The 16387-nt window shown below is 44.1% G+C and overlaps 1 protein-coding gene across 1 annotated transcript in view; it reads right to left on the minus strand.

The window, feature by feature from the left end:
* Positions 1-16387, minus strand: part of CFAP221 (cilia and flagella associated protein 221) — a gene marked incomplete at its 3' end in the record, with an annotated part of 83259 nt that overhangs the window by 32374 nt on the left and 34498 nt on the right. Inside the window, exons 7-12 of the mRNA XM_079710567.1 lie at positions 12313-12416; positions 6687-6846; positions 4317-4437; positions 4122-4233; positions 3851-3959; positions 736-823 (exon numbers count right to left, since the gene is read on the minus strand). Coding sequence (XP_079566693.1) covers positions 736-823; positions 3851-3959; positions 4122-4233; positions 4317-4437; positions 6687-6846; positions 12313-12416 — 694 coding nt within the window. The remainder of the gene's footprint in view (positions 1-735; positions 824-3850; positions 3960-4121; positions 4234-4316; positions 4438-6686; positions 6847-12312; positions 12417-16387) is intronic.

A 16387-nucleotide genomic window follows, 5' to 3' on the forward strand; every position in this document is an offset into this window, starting at 1 on the left:
ACCTTAGGTTCAAAATACAGATTCCGTGGGGAGAGACCCAGACCTCCATGACGACTAAAAGTCAAATAAAATAGAGGGAATTTAAAGAAGGGATTGGCAGATGCGTTGTTAGACGAAAGAGGAGGGAAACTTCTTGTACCTTTATTTAGACTCTACTCATTTACGATGAACATCTCAGAATTTAGCATCACTGGCCGTCTCCCTTGAGCAAGAAGCCGCCGCCCCCGAGGGTCTGGGCCCTGCGGTTCCCATGCCCACTTGTTCTGCACCCTCCCTCCCTCTCGCTTTTGCTCGGTTTCCTGCCACAGGGCTCGGCCTCCAGCTTTGGTCTGGACCTGGCTCTGGCTTTGCTCCTGGTCACCGTCTCTGGGTCTCTCTTACCTTCGTGCTCTGCAGCTCATGCCCAGCATTCCAGCCCGAACTGGAGCCATTCCCTGCCTCTAAGCTGGACGCCTTTCTCCTCTTCACTAATGTTCCAACTTACACCGTGTCTTCTAGGAAGCTTTCCAGCTGGATGAGTCCTCTGCTAGCTGGACTCTGAAGCCCCACACTGCTTAGCAGAGGTCTCGGTGACAGTTACAGGCAGTCTCGATTTACAGTTAACCGTGGGCTGGTTATCAGCCTCCCCTCCCGACTTAATTGTAAGGTTTTCTCTCCTTATATGACATCTTGCATACAGCAGGAATTCACAATATTTAGTGAAATAAATGACATCGAATTAGCAGTGATTCTGACCTTGTATTTGTTGTTTATTCTCTGCCGCTCCTCAGTAAGGTCTTTTTTAAATTTAAAGGACATGTGATCTTTACCGAGGTGTACCTGCCTGGGGAGAAAAAAACCAGCTTCCAGAACCCATCAGAATACCATAGTCGACTTCAGGATGGAGTGTCTTAGCCACACTGCACAGCTGAAGAGGGAGGACACACCGTGGGGTAGAGAAGCTGCAGAGACCACAGCAACACAACTAGGGTGAATGATGTGTTCCACAAGGCGAAGCTCATCTTCTAGTGACACACACTAAAATATTTATGAATAATAGAGAAACCTGGATGCTCAACCTCAGTCATCACTAGGGAAATGCAAATCAAAATCACAGTGATGGACCACCACTGCACACCCCCTTGGGTGGCTATGACGATCCATGGTGATGATGGTGACGACAATCATAACGAAGGGAAACAACAGGAACTGCCAAGGAGGTGGAGGAACTGGAAGGTCGTATGTTGCGGACGGGAATGTAAAATGCTGCAGCCACGCAGAGCACAGCTTGGCCGTTCTCAAAAAGGTAAACATACAATGACCGTACGACCCAGCGATTCCTCTCCTACGCATACACCCAAGAGTCCTGAAGAGATAAGTTCACACAAAAACCTGTATATAAATGTTCGTAGCAGCATTATTTAAAATAGCCAAGAGGTGGAGACCACCCAAGTGTCCATCAACTGATGAATGAATAAACACAATGTAGTATGTCCATAAAATAGAATCTTATTCAGCCATAAAAATGAATGAAGTACTGACAGGTGCTGTGACGTGGATGAAGCTTGAAAACACAAACGGTGAAAGAAGACAGTTACTAAAGGCCACGTGTTCTACGACTGCATTCATATGAAATAAGGGGCAATGCCACAGAGACAGAAAGCGGATTAGTGGTCGCCAGGGGCTGGGGAAGGAGGACAGGGCGTGACTGTTTCATGCTTACGATGGGCTTCCTTTCTGGAGGGACGCAAATGTTCTGGAAATAAGTGGTGATGGTCCCACAACACCGTGAACGTGCTAAGAACTTCTGGCTTGTACACTTTAAAATGGTTAAAATGGTTCATTTTATGTGATGTGAATTTTATCACACTTAAAACACCTCTGGTATGTAATGTACCCATCATGGAGTCTGATACGTGTTCAAAGTATATAGTAGCAGAGTTCCCCGGCGGTCCAGTGGTTAGGATTCTCGGCTTTCACCACCGAGGGCGTGGGTTCGATCCCTGTTCGGGGAACTAAGATCCTGAAAGCTGCATGGCGCGGCCAAAAAGAAAAAGAACAAAACAAGGATACAGTAGCTGTGGTTTTTAAAGTTCTGGATAACTGTCTTAGATTAAAGGAAACTAAAGAGACATGAAAACTACACACAAATTGTATGATCTTTGATTGGACCTTGGATTCCCCACTCCAAAACCCCCTGGTATAAGAGTCATTACTGCGACAACAAGGTAAATCTGCATATAGGCTGATTATTTGGTGCTTCATCAATGGTAAACCTCTTGGAAGTGATTATGGCGATGTTGGAGAATGTCCCTGCTTTTAGGAGCTACGTGCTAAAGCCTTTAGGGGCGAGGGTTCATGGCACCTGTACCTGCAACTTGCTTTCAAAGGGCTCAGGGGGATAAAAGGTGTGTCTGCGTGTGAACATTTGTGCACGTGTGCACGCACGTGGCGTTAACCACTGACCCTACATCAGTGTGTGTGCCTCTTACTGGCAGGGTTAAAATCTTTTAACAAAAAACTAGGGAGAAAGTATTAAGTGAACAACACATGATCAAAAGTGAATTTAGGGACTTCCCTGGTGAAGCAGTGGTTAAGAATCGCCTGCCAATGCAGGGGACACGGGTTCAAGCCCTGGTCCGGGAAGAGCCCACATGCCACAGAGCAACTAAGCCCATGAACCACAACTGCTGAGCCTGCGCTCTAGAGCCCGTGTGCCACAACTACTGAGCCCGCGCACCTGGAGCCCGTGCTCTGCAACAAGAGAAGCCACCGCAATGAGAAGCCCACGCACCGCAATGAAGACCCAACACAGCCCAAAATAAATAAATAAATAGATAGATAAATAAATAAATAAACAAAAAACAAAATTTAGGATGTGATTTCGAGTCTCTTACAAAGAAGCATAGGTGGAAGGGAAAACACGAGGGTTAACAGTGGTCACTGTACTAACAGTGATTTTTTTTCCTCTTCTACACTCAAAAAAAAATCTTCAAGTTTCTACAATGACAACATGTCCACTTTTTTTACAACAGGGAAAGAGTATTTTTTTTTAAAGGGTCCTGGGTAACCTGGCGTACGCCCTATTCAACTGAGGCCAGACCCCGAGTACAGGCTCACACAGGATTCTGTGAATTCACAGAAGGGGCTGTTTCTCCTGAGGGGGTGGCAGGGTGGGGACACCTGGGCCGGCCCCAGAGCTCAGGGCACGTGGCCTGTCTGGGCGGCATGTGGGCTCTCAGTTCCCCGACCAGGGATCGGACCCGTACCCTCTGCAGTGGAAGCGCAGAGTCTTAACCACTGGACCGCCAGGGAAGTGCCTCCAGGAGTCTCTTTTTGAATTCAGTTTAAGAGTTTCTAAAGTTACTTCAGCTGAATCTGTACATGTAGATATACCTGGTGTGATCTGGTAAAAATTTGTAAAAAGGGTTCCATTTCGTTTGCAGAAGCACAAAGAAGAAGCCCCGCATCTGAGTTTGAAAACCTCCACCGGGAGCCTCCCCGAGCCCAGTCTGCACTGCCGGGATCCCCGGATGGCCTCTGGGGCACACAGCCCAGGACACAGGGGGCTCGGGGTGGGGTGAGAGGTGATGGGGCAAGACCCGGGGTGCCTGTCACCCAGATCGGTCCTGAGCAAGGGGGGTGCACTCTGGCTCTGCCACTGGTCACGCTTAGGAAACAGCGTGGTTTGGTCACATTAGTTTATTCCCAATAGAAACTTCACTCTGAAACAGAAGGTCCATTAAAGGGGAAGAGAATAATTAAAATTTTCAAAGGGCATAAAAAGGTATTACATTTCATTGTGTCTCATGGATAAAAAGCCATTACCAAGAACACCGACACTTGATGCAAATAATTGCGCAATATTTACCACTTAAGGTGATTTCTGAGCTCTTCGTAAGTGTCCTGTCTGACTTTCTGTTCGAAGAGTGCTTCCTTCATCTGTCTTGTTGGTGAAACCTCAGTGCCTTGGTCCAAAACTGAGGGAGGGAGCAAACACGATTATACCAGTAATCAAATCAGAATCATTGGCTGAGAGAAAAACACATTTCTAATGGCAAAACACAACAGCGATCTAACGGAGTTTGGCTGCTGCTTCCGATTCTGCCCAGGGGCTGATTTACGGAGGACCAACTGCTTACCTTCTCTTAATTCTTTAATCTTCAATTTTCCTGGTTCTTGGTTTAGAACAGTTGCCACAGCAAATGGATTCGATAAATCTACCGGAAATCTCAAGTTCTGATATTCGATTTCCTGAGACCAAACCAGGAGGGAAAAGTCATTATTTGCCTTCTGTGTCATTCCTTCCTTTGTGATTCACGTAACGCCCACTTTACCTTAATCTTGGGAGGTTTTGCCTTTGCTGGCAATTGGTGAAAATGTACATGTGTCCTTGCCTTTTCTGGAGGAACAACTACTTTCCTAGAAAGAGTATTTAATCTTTCAAATTCTTCTAACCTAGAGTTGAGAACAGATGATTAAATTAGTATGTAATGCAACAACGCAAGGCTCCTAATTTTAGTTCTTTCCAATAATACCACGGCTTACAGTCCATTAAATATCAATACTATATCTAAACTAAAAATCAATCTGAGTGCTAAAACAGTGGTTTACTAAAATAAATGCAAGGTCAGGATAACAGAGCATAATCATATACAAACAGCTGTTCGATGGCTGTTTTCCTTATGTTCTCAAAGAACGTAACAATTGGAAAACAGGACGTGCTGAAAAATGCTCTCAGCGTCCAGCATAATTCATTTCTGGGCTGTTGGATTTCCACAGCTAAATTTACTTACCACATTTAAAAACTCTTACATTGATTTATGTTCCTAGTAAAAGAATAATTTTTCCCACTGTTCGTAGCAAGATCTTTTTTAAAAAAAGTGACTCAGGTTAATGTTTGAGATCTTTTCTGTGAATGAAAACTGCTTTAAACATAGGCAGGTATAGACAGGGCTGCTTCCACGTCTGCAGAAGCTGCTTATTTATCATGAGATGTAGTAGAACCACGTATGTTTATAAATGCTACCCATGAAAGCATTTTCTTAAGCAAGAACGTGTGAACACGTGTTTGGGGGGATGACATGTGTCCGTGGCGTTACAGAGGTAAGATGAGAGATTGCGACCATTCATGCATTCTGACATGCCAGGTGCATTGGCCTAGAGCCTACTGACCCGGCCCCACTGCACAACACGGGCCATAGGCCTGCGATCCCAAACTTAACGTGGCCTGTGTGAGAGTCCTGAAAGGTCACGGCACGGGAGAACCTGTCCACACTGACTGACGTGCTGTGAGGTGTGGGGACGAGTGAGCTGTGGCCTGGCATCTGCATCTCAACAGAGCTCTGATACCACCTCTGCCGTAAATATCTGGGAAACAACCCCAAATTTCTGAGGGTGTTAAAAACCAGTCTCCTAAAGCAACCATACTCCAATGAGAATTAACAGCAACAGCAAAAAACCCAGTCTCCTTAGGAAGTCTAATTGCTAGTGTTAAGGATGCAAATGAGAAAACGAGAAACCAAAGAGTTACGTGGAATTGGCAGTGCCAAAGTCAGGACATACGTGAGTGCATCCATCACGCACCCAACTCTGAAACAAAAAAGCAACCTATGACACTTTCAGAACACACTGCAGCTGGGTCACTTTTCTCCTTCCTGGTGGAATGTCTGTTCTAGCCCCACCTGCAGCCTGGGGAGACACAGTCCTGGAAAACAGCAAGAGTGCTCTAAACAGGACATCAAACTCCAGTTGGGAAACCAAAACATCAGTTAGAAAAGGTCTGCTCCCGCTCTCGTACGGAGCCTGGGCCGCGCAATGCGCCATCGTATGTACGAACACGCCTGTCGAAGTCAAGGTCAAAGAGGGGCAAGTCAACGTCCCACTCAGGTGATGCCATTGAGGAGGCAGTTTGGGTGTCGCAGCACGTGACGTGAGCTGGCCAGTGGCGCTCCGCTCGGCCACTAACTGACACCAGGAGAATGAGCACTGCTTTTCAGTTACATCCAACGCCACTTCTTCATCGGCTGACTCATTTTAGTTCTACTGTGGGAACTTGCAAGATTTGGGCTCAGCGGGCCACACGAATAGTCTATACTTTAGCTAGACTTTACCTGCTAAATAGCTGCTAATAGTCTAGCTGCTAATAGTCTAGACTTTAGCTGCTAATAGTCTCTAGACTTTAGCTGCTTTGGCTTTTTAGAAAAAAAAAATAACATAAATATATAATAAACCATGGTGTTAGTGCTTACTTTGATACTAGGTTGTTAGTCCACTTTATTTAATGTGCCTAATGATGTTCCTGTATGATGTGTACCTGTGCATGAACGGGAGAGGAGAAAATCAAACTTTTTCTTTATTGTTTTCAAAATATTTGTCAAGGTTTTCCAAGGTTGGGGTTTATACTGTGAAATTTTCCTTTCCTCAGTCATCTCTTCCCCTTTTGCCAGAAGCAACGACGGCTACAAGTGCAGAGATAGCCTCCACATTGCTGTTGTATCTTAAGTGTATTTTATGAAGGTTCATCGTTTAAATAAGTTTTTAAAACTGACATAGAATTGACAGAAAACAGTATATTCGTTTCAGGCATAGTAAGTATGCTTTGATGGCATTCTGCAAGAAAGAAACACAGAATGGAAGGAAGGAAGAAGACCTGGGGTTATGAAAAAGTTTGAAGAATACACAGAAGCCCACCCAGGCGGCCGTACTTTAAAGCCATGTTGGGGTAGCACGTGCCGGTGAAGACACACTCGTACGGCTGAGAGTTGAACTGTGAAATCCACAGCTGCACTTTCATCTGTGCGATCCCACACTGAAAGGGGGTAAACGTCACTGTCACATCCATCTTCTCGTCCGCTGGTATTATTCCTGGGAGGAAAGACATGAGAAAAAACGTGATGCGTTCTCTTCCTGCCAAGTCCCAGAAAAGAGGCTCACACACACACCCCACACACACCACACACACCATACACACACACACACAAATACATTCTTCCCGTGAGAAGCACCAGCATTTCTATTATCTTTATATAGTCTTTTCATTAAATACATGTGAATCAACTGCTGCATGTTTACATTGACCTTATTTATCCAACTACTATCTTAATTCTTTATAATAATAACTCGATTGTGTCAGTTATATAAACATATACCTATCAGTCAGCGTTACTGACTCAGAAGTGAACTCCCAGAACCATAATCTTTAAGCTAATTCCCACATGTCAATGTTCATGCTGTAAGCCACAAGGAAAAGCAAGGAACACACATAAAAGTTTGTGTCCGGGCTTCCCTGGTGGCGCAGTGGTTGAGAGTCTGCCTGCCAATGCAGGGGACACGGGTTCGTGCCCCGGTCTGGGAAGATCCCACATGCCGCGGAGCAGCTGGGCCCGTGAGCCATGGCCACTGAGCCTGCGCGTCCGGAGCCTGTGCTCCGCAACGGGAGAGGCCACAACAGTGAGAGGCCCGTGTACCGCAAAAAAAAAAAAAGTTTGTGTCCAAATTATTCAGTTCCCTATATTTTTGTGTTTTAATTTGATTCTCTCCTTTCAAATCTTCAGGATGGATGACTGTTCTCTCCAAAGTCAGATATCACACGATGTTTATTTCTCCTTTGTATCTCTGGTGGCAGCAGGGCTTGGAACCCAGTAAGTGTTCAAAAAACATGGAAAGGAAAATAAAAGGCAGGGAGGGAGGGAGGGTCAATGCCCTAAGTGTGAGAGGGGCTAATGTTTCTGACTTCCACTGAAGGCTCTCTGGTTTGCTTTCTAGGTGGTTCCCTCTGTCCCGGTGCATCAGGTCTTTCTATGGCCCCTGCAGAGGCCTTGTACACCCCCTCATAAATGCCTGGCATCCCCCCTTCCCATCCATGGCCTCTGCATCTTGGTCCACCCTCTGCCTTGCTCTCTGTGCCAACCGCACAGCCCTTTCATTCAGCCATCCAAGCATTCACTGAGCACTGCTGGGTGCCAGGCACTCTTTTAGGCATTTGAGATACAGCAATAAACAAAGCAAAGTCCCAGAGTTCCCAGAGTTTACATGCTAGTCGGGATAGCAAACAAAAAGAAATAAGCAAGTGAAGATAAACTCTCAAGTCATGGCATGAATACAGAGCAGGCCTTGGGGAGGCAAGTGAAGCACAAGGGGCTGTCTGAGCGACAGGGACATCAGGCTCAGGTGAGGAGGAGAACGGCTTCTGCTCCAATCCCCAGACACGGGCTCCTGTACCCCAGGGCCTTGGCATCGCTGTTCCCCCGCCTGGAAAGCCCTTCCCCTCCAAGTCTTCTTTCAGCTGCTGATTCCCACCCCTGAAACCATCTCTCTGCTGTCTTCCCCCCCTACTAAGTCTCAAAAAAGCAAGTGCCTGCTCATTACAGGTGTTCCCAGCTCCATAAATAAAACTTCAAAGCCTGTGTCAGCCTACGTGTTACAGCAAACTCCTCCTGACGCTCCACCCCCAGGAGCCTCCACCCCCGACACTCCATCGCCCTGCAATCCTCAGGTGCCACCCCAGCTGTCACCCTGATATGTTTACCAGTCTCCCAACTAGACTGCAAGCCCTAAGGCAGACACCAGGCCCCAGAGCTCTTTTATCTTCCCAGATCCCAGGCACGGTGCTTCAGAAAACTACAGAAAACCCTAAAGACTCCGCCAAAAACACCTGTTAGAATTAATTTTAAAAGTCAGTAAAGTTGCAGGATACAAATCAACATAGAAAAATCAGTTGTGTTTCTATACACCAACAACAAACCATCAGAAAGTGAAATTAAGAAAACAATCCCACTGGGGACTTCGCTGGTGGCACAGTGGTTAAGAATCCGCCTGCCAATGCGGGCAACACGGGTTTGATCCCTGGTCTGGGAGGATCCCACATGTCGCAGAGCAGCTGGGCCCATGAGCCACAACTACTGAGCCTGCGCTCTGGAGCCCGCGAGCCACAACTACTGAGCCCGTGAGCCACAACTGCTGAAGCCCGCTAGCCCTTGAGCCCGTGCTCCACAAGAGAAGCCACCGCAATGAGAAGCCCGCACACCGCAATGAAGAGTAGCCCCCGCTCGCCGCAACTAGAGAAAGCCCACATGCAGCAACAAAGACCCAACACAGCCAAAAATAAAATAAAAATTAAAAACAACCCCCCCCCAAACAATCCCATTTACAATAGCAACAAAAAGAATAAAATACCTAGGAATAAATTTTTTCCAGTTTTATTGAGAAATAATTGACATACATTTCTGTATAAGTTTAAGGTACACAGCATGATGGTTTGATTTACATATTTGTGAAACGATGACCACAATAGGTTTAATTAACGTTTATCTCAAATAGATACAATAAAAAGAAAAGAAAAAATTCTTCTTGTGATGAGGCATAAATTTAACCAAGGAACTGAAAGAACTGTACGCTGAAAACTATAAGACATTGATGAAAGAAACTGAAGAAGACACAAATAAATGGAAAGATATTCCATGTTCATGGACTGGAAGAATTAATATTGTTAAAATGTCCATGCTATCCAAAGAGATATACAAATTCAATGCAACCTTATCAGACTTCTAACGGTACTTTTCATAGAAATAGAACAAACAATCCTAAAATTTGTATGGAATCACAAAAGACTCAGAGTAGCTAAAACAATCTTGGGATAGAACAGAGCTAAAGCATCACGCTTTGTGATTTCAAATCCTATCACAAAGCTACAGTAATCAAAATAGAATGATATTGACATAAAAATAGATAAATAGATTCATGGAAAAGAATAGAGAGCCCGGGAATAAACCCATGCATACATGGTCAATTAACTGGCAACAAAGGATCCCAGAACATACACAGTGGAAAGGACAGTCTCTTCAATAAATAGTGTTGGGAAAACTGAACAGCCACATGTAAGAGAACAAAACTGAACCACTATCTTATACCACATACAAAAGTGAATGTGGGAAGCGGATTACTTAGGAGTTTGGGATTGACATGTACACACGACTGTATATAAAACAGACAACCAACAAGGACCTACCGTATAGCACAGGGAACTCTCTACTCAATAGTTTGTAATAACCTATAAGGGAAAATAATCTAAAAAAGAATATATATATGAATGTATAACTGAATCACTTTGCTGTACACCCTACCCTAACACAACATTGTAAATCAACTATATATCAATAAAAACTTAAAACATTAAAAAACATGATTTCAAAGTGGATTAAAGACTTGAATGTAAGACCTGACCATAAAACTCCTAGAACAAAACACAGAAAAAAGCTCCCTGACACTGGTCTTGGCAATGATTTTGGGGATTTGATACCAAAAGCAAAAGCAACGAAAGCAAAAATAACCAAGTGAGACTACATCAAATTCAAAAGCTCCTACACAGGAAAGGAGACCATCAACAAAATGAAAAGGCAACCTATGGAATGGAAGGAAATATTTGCAAACTACATATCCAGTAAGGCATTAATACCCCAGATATAGAAGGATCTCATATAACTCAGTAGCAGAAAAACCCAAATAACCCAATTTTTTCCATAAGCAAAGGACCTGAATAGACATTTTTCCAAAGAATATATACAAATGACCAACAGGTACGTGTTCAACAACACTAATCATCAGGGAAATGCAAATAAAAAACATAATGAGATATCACCTCACACCTATTAGAATGGCTATTATCAAAAAGAAGAGATAACAAATCCTGGTGAGGGTGTGGAGAAAAGGGAGACCTGTGCACTGTTGGAAATACAAGCTGGCACAGCCACTACAGAGAACAGTATGGAGGTTCCTCAAAACGTTAAAAAAAATAGAACTACCATATGGTCCAGCAATCCCACATCTGGGTATATATGCAAAGGAAATGAAATCATTATTTTGAAGAGATAGCTGTACTCCTATGTTCATTGCAGCATTATTCACAATATCCAAGGTATGGAAACAATCTGTGTCCATCAACAGTTGAATGGAAAAGAAGATGTGGTACATATATACAATGGAATATTTTCAGCCTTAAAAAAGAAGGGAACACCGCCATTTACGACAATATGTATGAACCTGGAGAGCACTATGCTGAGTAAAATAAGCCAGACAGAGACAAAGACTGCATGGTATCGCTTATACGCATATCTAAAAGAAAAAAAGCCCAATTCTTAGAAACAGAGAGTAGAAAAGTGATTTCCAGGGGCTGAGGGGTGAGGGAAAAAGGAGAGGTTGGTAAAAGGGTGTAGACTTCCAACTGCAGGATGAATAAGGTCTGAGGACCTAATGTAAAACACGGTGGCTATAGTTGGTAACATCGTACCGTATAACTGAAATTTGCTAAGAGTGGAGTAGAACTTAAATGTTTCACCAAAAAAAAAAAAAAGTAACTATGTGATGTGATAGATATATTAATTAACTCAATGAAGGAATCCTTTCACAATGTGTACATACGTCAAATCATCACATTGTACACTTTAAAAAGATAACAATTTTATGTGTCAACTATACCTCAAAAAATAAGAAAAAAATACAAAATAAAACCAAAACGATTTTAGCATTCACAGCAGATCACAGAGGGCAGATATTTCAATCTGAAACCTAAACGTCAAGAGACAGAAAGTGGGAAGCAGAAATCAGTTCGGGTGGAGATTTCCCTCTCAGAGGTCCTGAGCATCTTTGGGATCTATATCCTTTGGGGCGTGCAGAGACAGATGGTCTACGCCACCTGTGAGACAAAATCCTTAGACCCTTCACTAAGATTCTGAAGGCTTGGAAAGAAATAATATTCCCATTTTATTTGAACATGAATTAAAGGTGACTACAAAACCAAGGACGTACCAAGAGTCAAAACTAGAATGAGAATGGATCAACTTCTTTTTTTTTTTTTTTTTTTTTTGCGGTTCGCGGGCCTCTCACTGTTGTGGCCTCTCCCATTGCGGAGCACAGGCTCCGAACACGCAGGCTCAGCGGCCATGGCTCACGGGCCTAGCTGCTCCGCGGCATGTGGGATCTTCCCGGACTGGGGCACGAACCCGTGTCCCCTGCATCGGCAGGCGGACTCTCAACCACCGCGCCACCAGGGAAGCCCAGAATGGATGAACTTCTGATTTCAAGTTTTGACTCTGGGAGAAATTTACCTGGGCATTATTATAAATTATCTGCATGACACAAATTATCCCAAACTGTTTTTACTCCCAAATTTCTGGTTCCAATTCACATCACGTCAGAAAGGTAAAGTCTGTTACTCTTACACATTTGAAAATAACATATTCAAATGTGGCTTATTCCTTTCCATAACTGGAGAGCTACTTTCCAAATCATCTTCAATCTGAGAACTCTGGCAACTTGAGAATTCATTCTCCTTACCTGATGTTGGCTCAACAGTAAAGGCTTGATGAGACTGAACCAAAGCCACATGAAACTCGAAATCTAGAGGGCAACTGCATTGCAAAGGAATCACATAGCTTTTGCTGCAAAAAGAAAAGAAAAGAAAAACGGAAAATACTATTTTTCTTTATAACTAGATCTTTCGGTATCAAGGAAAAGAAACTCAGGTTATGTAATAAACAATCCCAACCATGAGGACAGTCGACACTCATACAATAATTCCCGGGTGACAGCTAGCCAATAGTAAACTAGTCTAATCCTGTCAGGTGGTAAGATGATTTCTCCACTGACAGAAGAGGAAACCAAGGCACAGTGCAGGTTCCTGTCCCGCCCAAGGGGACACAGCTGGTTAAAGGCAGAACCAGGATTCAGTGCAGGTCCACTGTCCCGACATCAGCTCTGTCTGCCGCCTGTCGAGTCGGGCAGCTTTAACCTATGGGTGCTCGGTCACAAGGAAAGGGCGTCTCTGCCACACGACGGGCCCCGGGGAGCCTGGGGACGCTGCAGAAGCAGGCGTCATGGACAGTCTGGGAAGCCCTGGCCCCTGCAGAGCCTGGAACTGGCCCGTGTTGAAGAAACCTACACGGTGGCTTTCGTTGGCCGAAATATGCTAGAGGCTATTCGGTTAGAAGCTGCAAACCAGCGGAGGAGCTGGAGAGAAATGCTCTCACGGGGACAAGGCCACCTGCTCTTCTTAGAGAGCCCTGCGCTTCGCCTGACGGCCCCTCCTTCTACGGGGCGCGCCCGGGGGGCCCGAGTGTGCGGGACGCGTTGGCAGGAGAACAGAGCCCTCCAGGCGTTCGGTGGCATCCCGAGCGGGGCTGGGGCAGGTCACCCGGGCCCCTTCCGGCAGCTCCTCCCTCTCCTCGGGGCTGCGCGCGCCCTTCCGCACGCCCAGCGCGCCCGGCTCCAACGCCGGGAGAGCGAGATTGATCGCAGGGGGTTTGGGCAGCTCTCGCTGCCGCCGAGCTGGCTGTGGGCTTTCACATCACGGCCCACTCCCTCAGCGGCCAGCGCCCGTCTGCCTGGGAGCTCCAAGCGCCATGAAGGCACAGCCGAGTCGACCCGCTTCCGCTGCACAGCCTCAGCCAAGCCCCCGAGTCCCGGACAGAGGAGCCCGACGAGGATTTGTTGGAGCAAAGTGAAATCACCCTTTGTCAGTAGGACTTTGGGGGATACAGTATAGTGCAAACATGGTTTGAAAAACGATGCCAAGAGCATTTTTATTTGGCTTTAAACTCCTTATCTTTTAAACATTTCTGAAATATTCCAAATATAAAGAAAAATATTGAGAAGAATAAAATATAGATCCCTTTATCCACTACCAACGTCTATCAAGTCTTCTGCTCTGGGTAAATCAATGTCATATTCTTAAAGAACTAAAACACTGCAGAACAGCTGCAGCTCCCTGTCCCCGTCTCCCGGGTCCCCTGCTCCTTCCTGCCTTCCCAGGGGTGACCTCACCTGGATTCACCATCAACCCCATGGATTTTTATAGTATCACCACATATGTATGTAGCCATACAATGTATAATGTTTACTATTTGTTTTCAACAGTATGGTTCTAAAACGTGCTGGTTTTGCCCAGCACTATGCTTCTGAGGTTGACCCATGAAGTTCTGTTCGTTCGTTTTAACCAGTGATGACTGGTTTAACCATTTATGACGACATCTTCCTTGTTTCTCTACTCTTGTGCTGAAAGTGTTTAGGTTGTTTGCACCGTTTCGCTACTGCACTGTGGTGGGGACAGTCCTTGGGTGGGACTCCTTATGCATCTGGACCAGAGCTGCTCTAGCTATAACCAAGAAATGGAATTACTGGTTAGCAGTAAAGTGAAAATGTCAGCTTTACTACATATGGTCAAAACACCCTCCAAAGCCCTTGGACCAATTTACCCTTCCACAAGCAGCATCTGATTACCAGCACAGCATTCTCAGACATTTTAACTTCTTCCAACCTGACGGGGGTGAAATGGTATCTCATTTTATTTTCATTTTCATTTCTTTGAGGTTGAGCTTCTACTCATGGGTACCCATTTGGGTTCCCTCTCCTATGAACTGCCTGTGCATATTCTTTGCCCATTTTTCTATTGGGTTGTTCTGTTCTCTTATTAATTTGGAAATTCTAGATATTCATTTTGTCAATTACATCCATTGATATAAATTCTAGATAAGGGTCATTATACAGAGTAATCACTTCAGCCAACAGTGGGATGAATACTTCATAGTTTTTTTTGTTTGTTTGTTTTGTTTTGTCTTACCAAACTCATAGACTCTGTCCTAAATCAGGCTCTACTACAAGTATCAGTTCATCCATCTTAACACTCTGAGATGCTAATTCTGAAATACAGGGTACATAAAAGTCGTCACATTTTCAAGGCAATTCAACCTAACAGACACTCAGGCCCCACTGAGCATCAGGTCCTTTACAGCACTGGGTAGACAAAACTAACATTACAAATTACACATGCCTCTCAAGACGTAAGCAGCTTTGGGTAATGGTCAACGTGAAGCATGAAACTGCCCAAACCTGGTCCCTGAAGATCAGGCCAGTGACTCCCAGGCCACCTGGGCTATGTGGCCCTCCAGTTAGTACCCCCAGGGGTCTGCTCAGAGCTGCCCCAGCAGCTGCTCAGGGTTCTCCTGCTAGAAGCTGAATGTTTGCATTTTCCTGAACTAAAACAAACAAACAAAAGCTGCTAGGGCTTTTTATGTATGCCTAATCTGTAGCTAATTTCAGAGCTCTGATAATTCCCATAGAAAAAGTGTCAGAGTATTTGTTTAATGATGATTACATGAAGCCAAGTTCCTGATGCATTAACCAGTTGGAAAAACAAACAGTTCATTAAGGGCGCAAAATTCCAAGGGCCTTGATTCAGAAAGAGACACAGCAGTGCAAGGAATGCAAATTCAGTGGAAGAACTGACCTTTGCTTTCATTGCTGCTGTTCACATTACGGATGTCAGATTAGTGTGGTTGGCTTCCTTCATCATAAATCAAGGACAGTCTAGATTAATTTGGGTCAAGAGCAATTTTGGCAAATACGAAGTTTAGTATTTTTAGAAGTTTTCCATATGTCAAGAAACATAATACCGTTAAATTCTGGGGGAACTTAAAAATTATCAACTAAATCCCCATTGCTAAATACAATTAAAACTGATCTGCAGTGAAGAAACGTGAATAAATATACATATCTTATGCCTATTAATCTTCAGATGCAAATAGGAGCCTGAATTAAGAGCTCTTCCATAACTTATAGAAAGCAGTCAATTAAAATAGTAAAGCAGATAGAAGTTAGTCCTTTTGGAGGTAATGACAACTTTTATCCCTGATACTTTATGTGTTTTTTTTTTTCTGGCCGCACTGCGAGGCATGCGGAACTTCTCCGACCAGGGATCGAACCTGCGCCCCCTGCAGTGGAAGTGCAGAGTCTTAACCAGTGGACCACCAGGGAAGTCCCCTGCTACTTTAGTATTTAAACATTTAACCAAACGTGCTAAGGCTATGTATAAAAATATATTAAGTATTTTTAAAGAATTATTCCTTATTTTTAGTAAAATCCAACTCACACCTTTTAAATACTAGACTTACATATTATGATCATGTACAAACTCTGTGCCTATTAGAAGAGTATAAATTTGCCTCACAGAAAGTAAATATTATAAAATAACTTAATATAAACTCAGATTTCTTTCTTGTCCCTTCTCTAAATAAATGCAAGTAGAGGGCCAGACACCACAGTAATTTCTAGTAAATTATATAATATTTGTTTTTACTTTACTCTGATCTTATTTTATCATTTACCCTAAAATCTAACATTGTGTTTGTCTCAGGAGTAATCAAGGATTTCTTGAGAGAATGAATGATCTTGTGGACTTATTGTATATAACATAAAATCAAATTTCCTCCCTAATTAAAAAGTCTCAATGTTTAGACAGTGGAATGAGTGAACCATCTTGCCATCAATAGCGCTGGACTCCTTTTTGGAGAATTATGGTAATAACTGATAATGTAAGTGAGCAGGATACCATGGGGCCTTCCCGGAACAGACACCC

This window comes from Hyperoodon ampullatus (genome assembly GCF_949752795.1).
Source record: "Hyperoodon ampullatus genome assembly, chromosome: 8".
NCBI lineage: Eukaryota > Metazoa > Chordata > Mammalia > Artiodactyla > Ziphiidae > Hyperoodon > Hyperoodon ampullatus.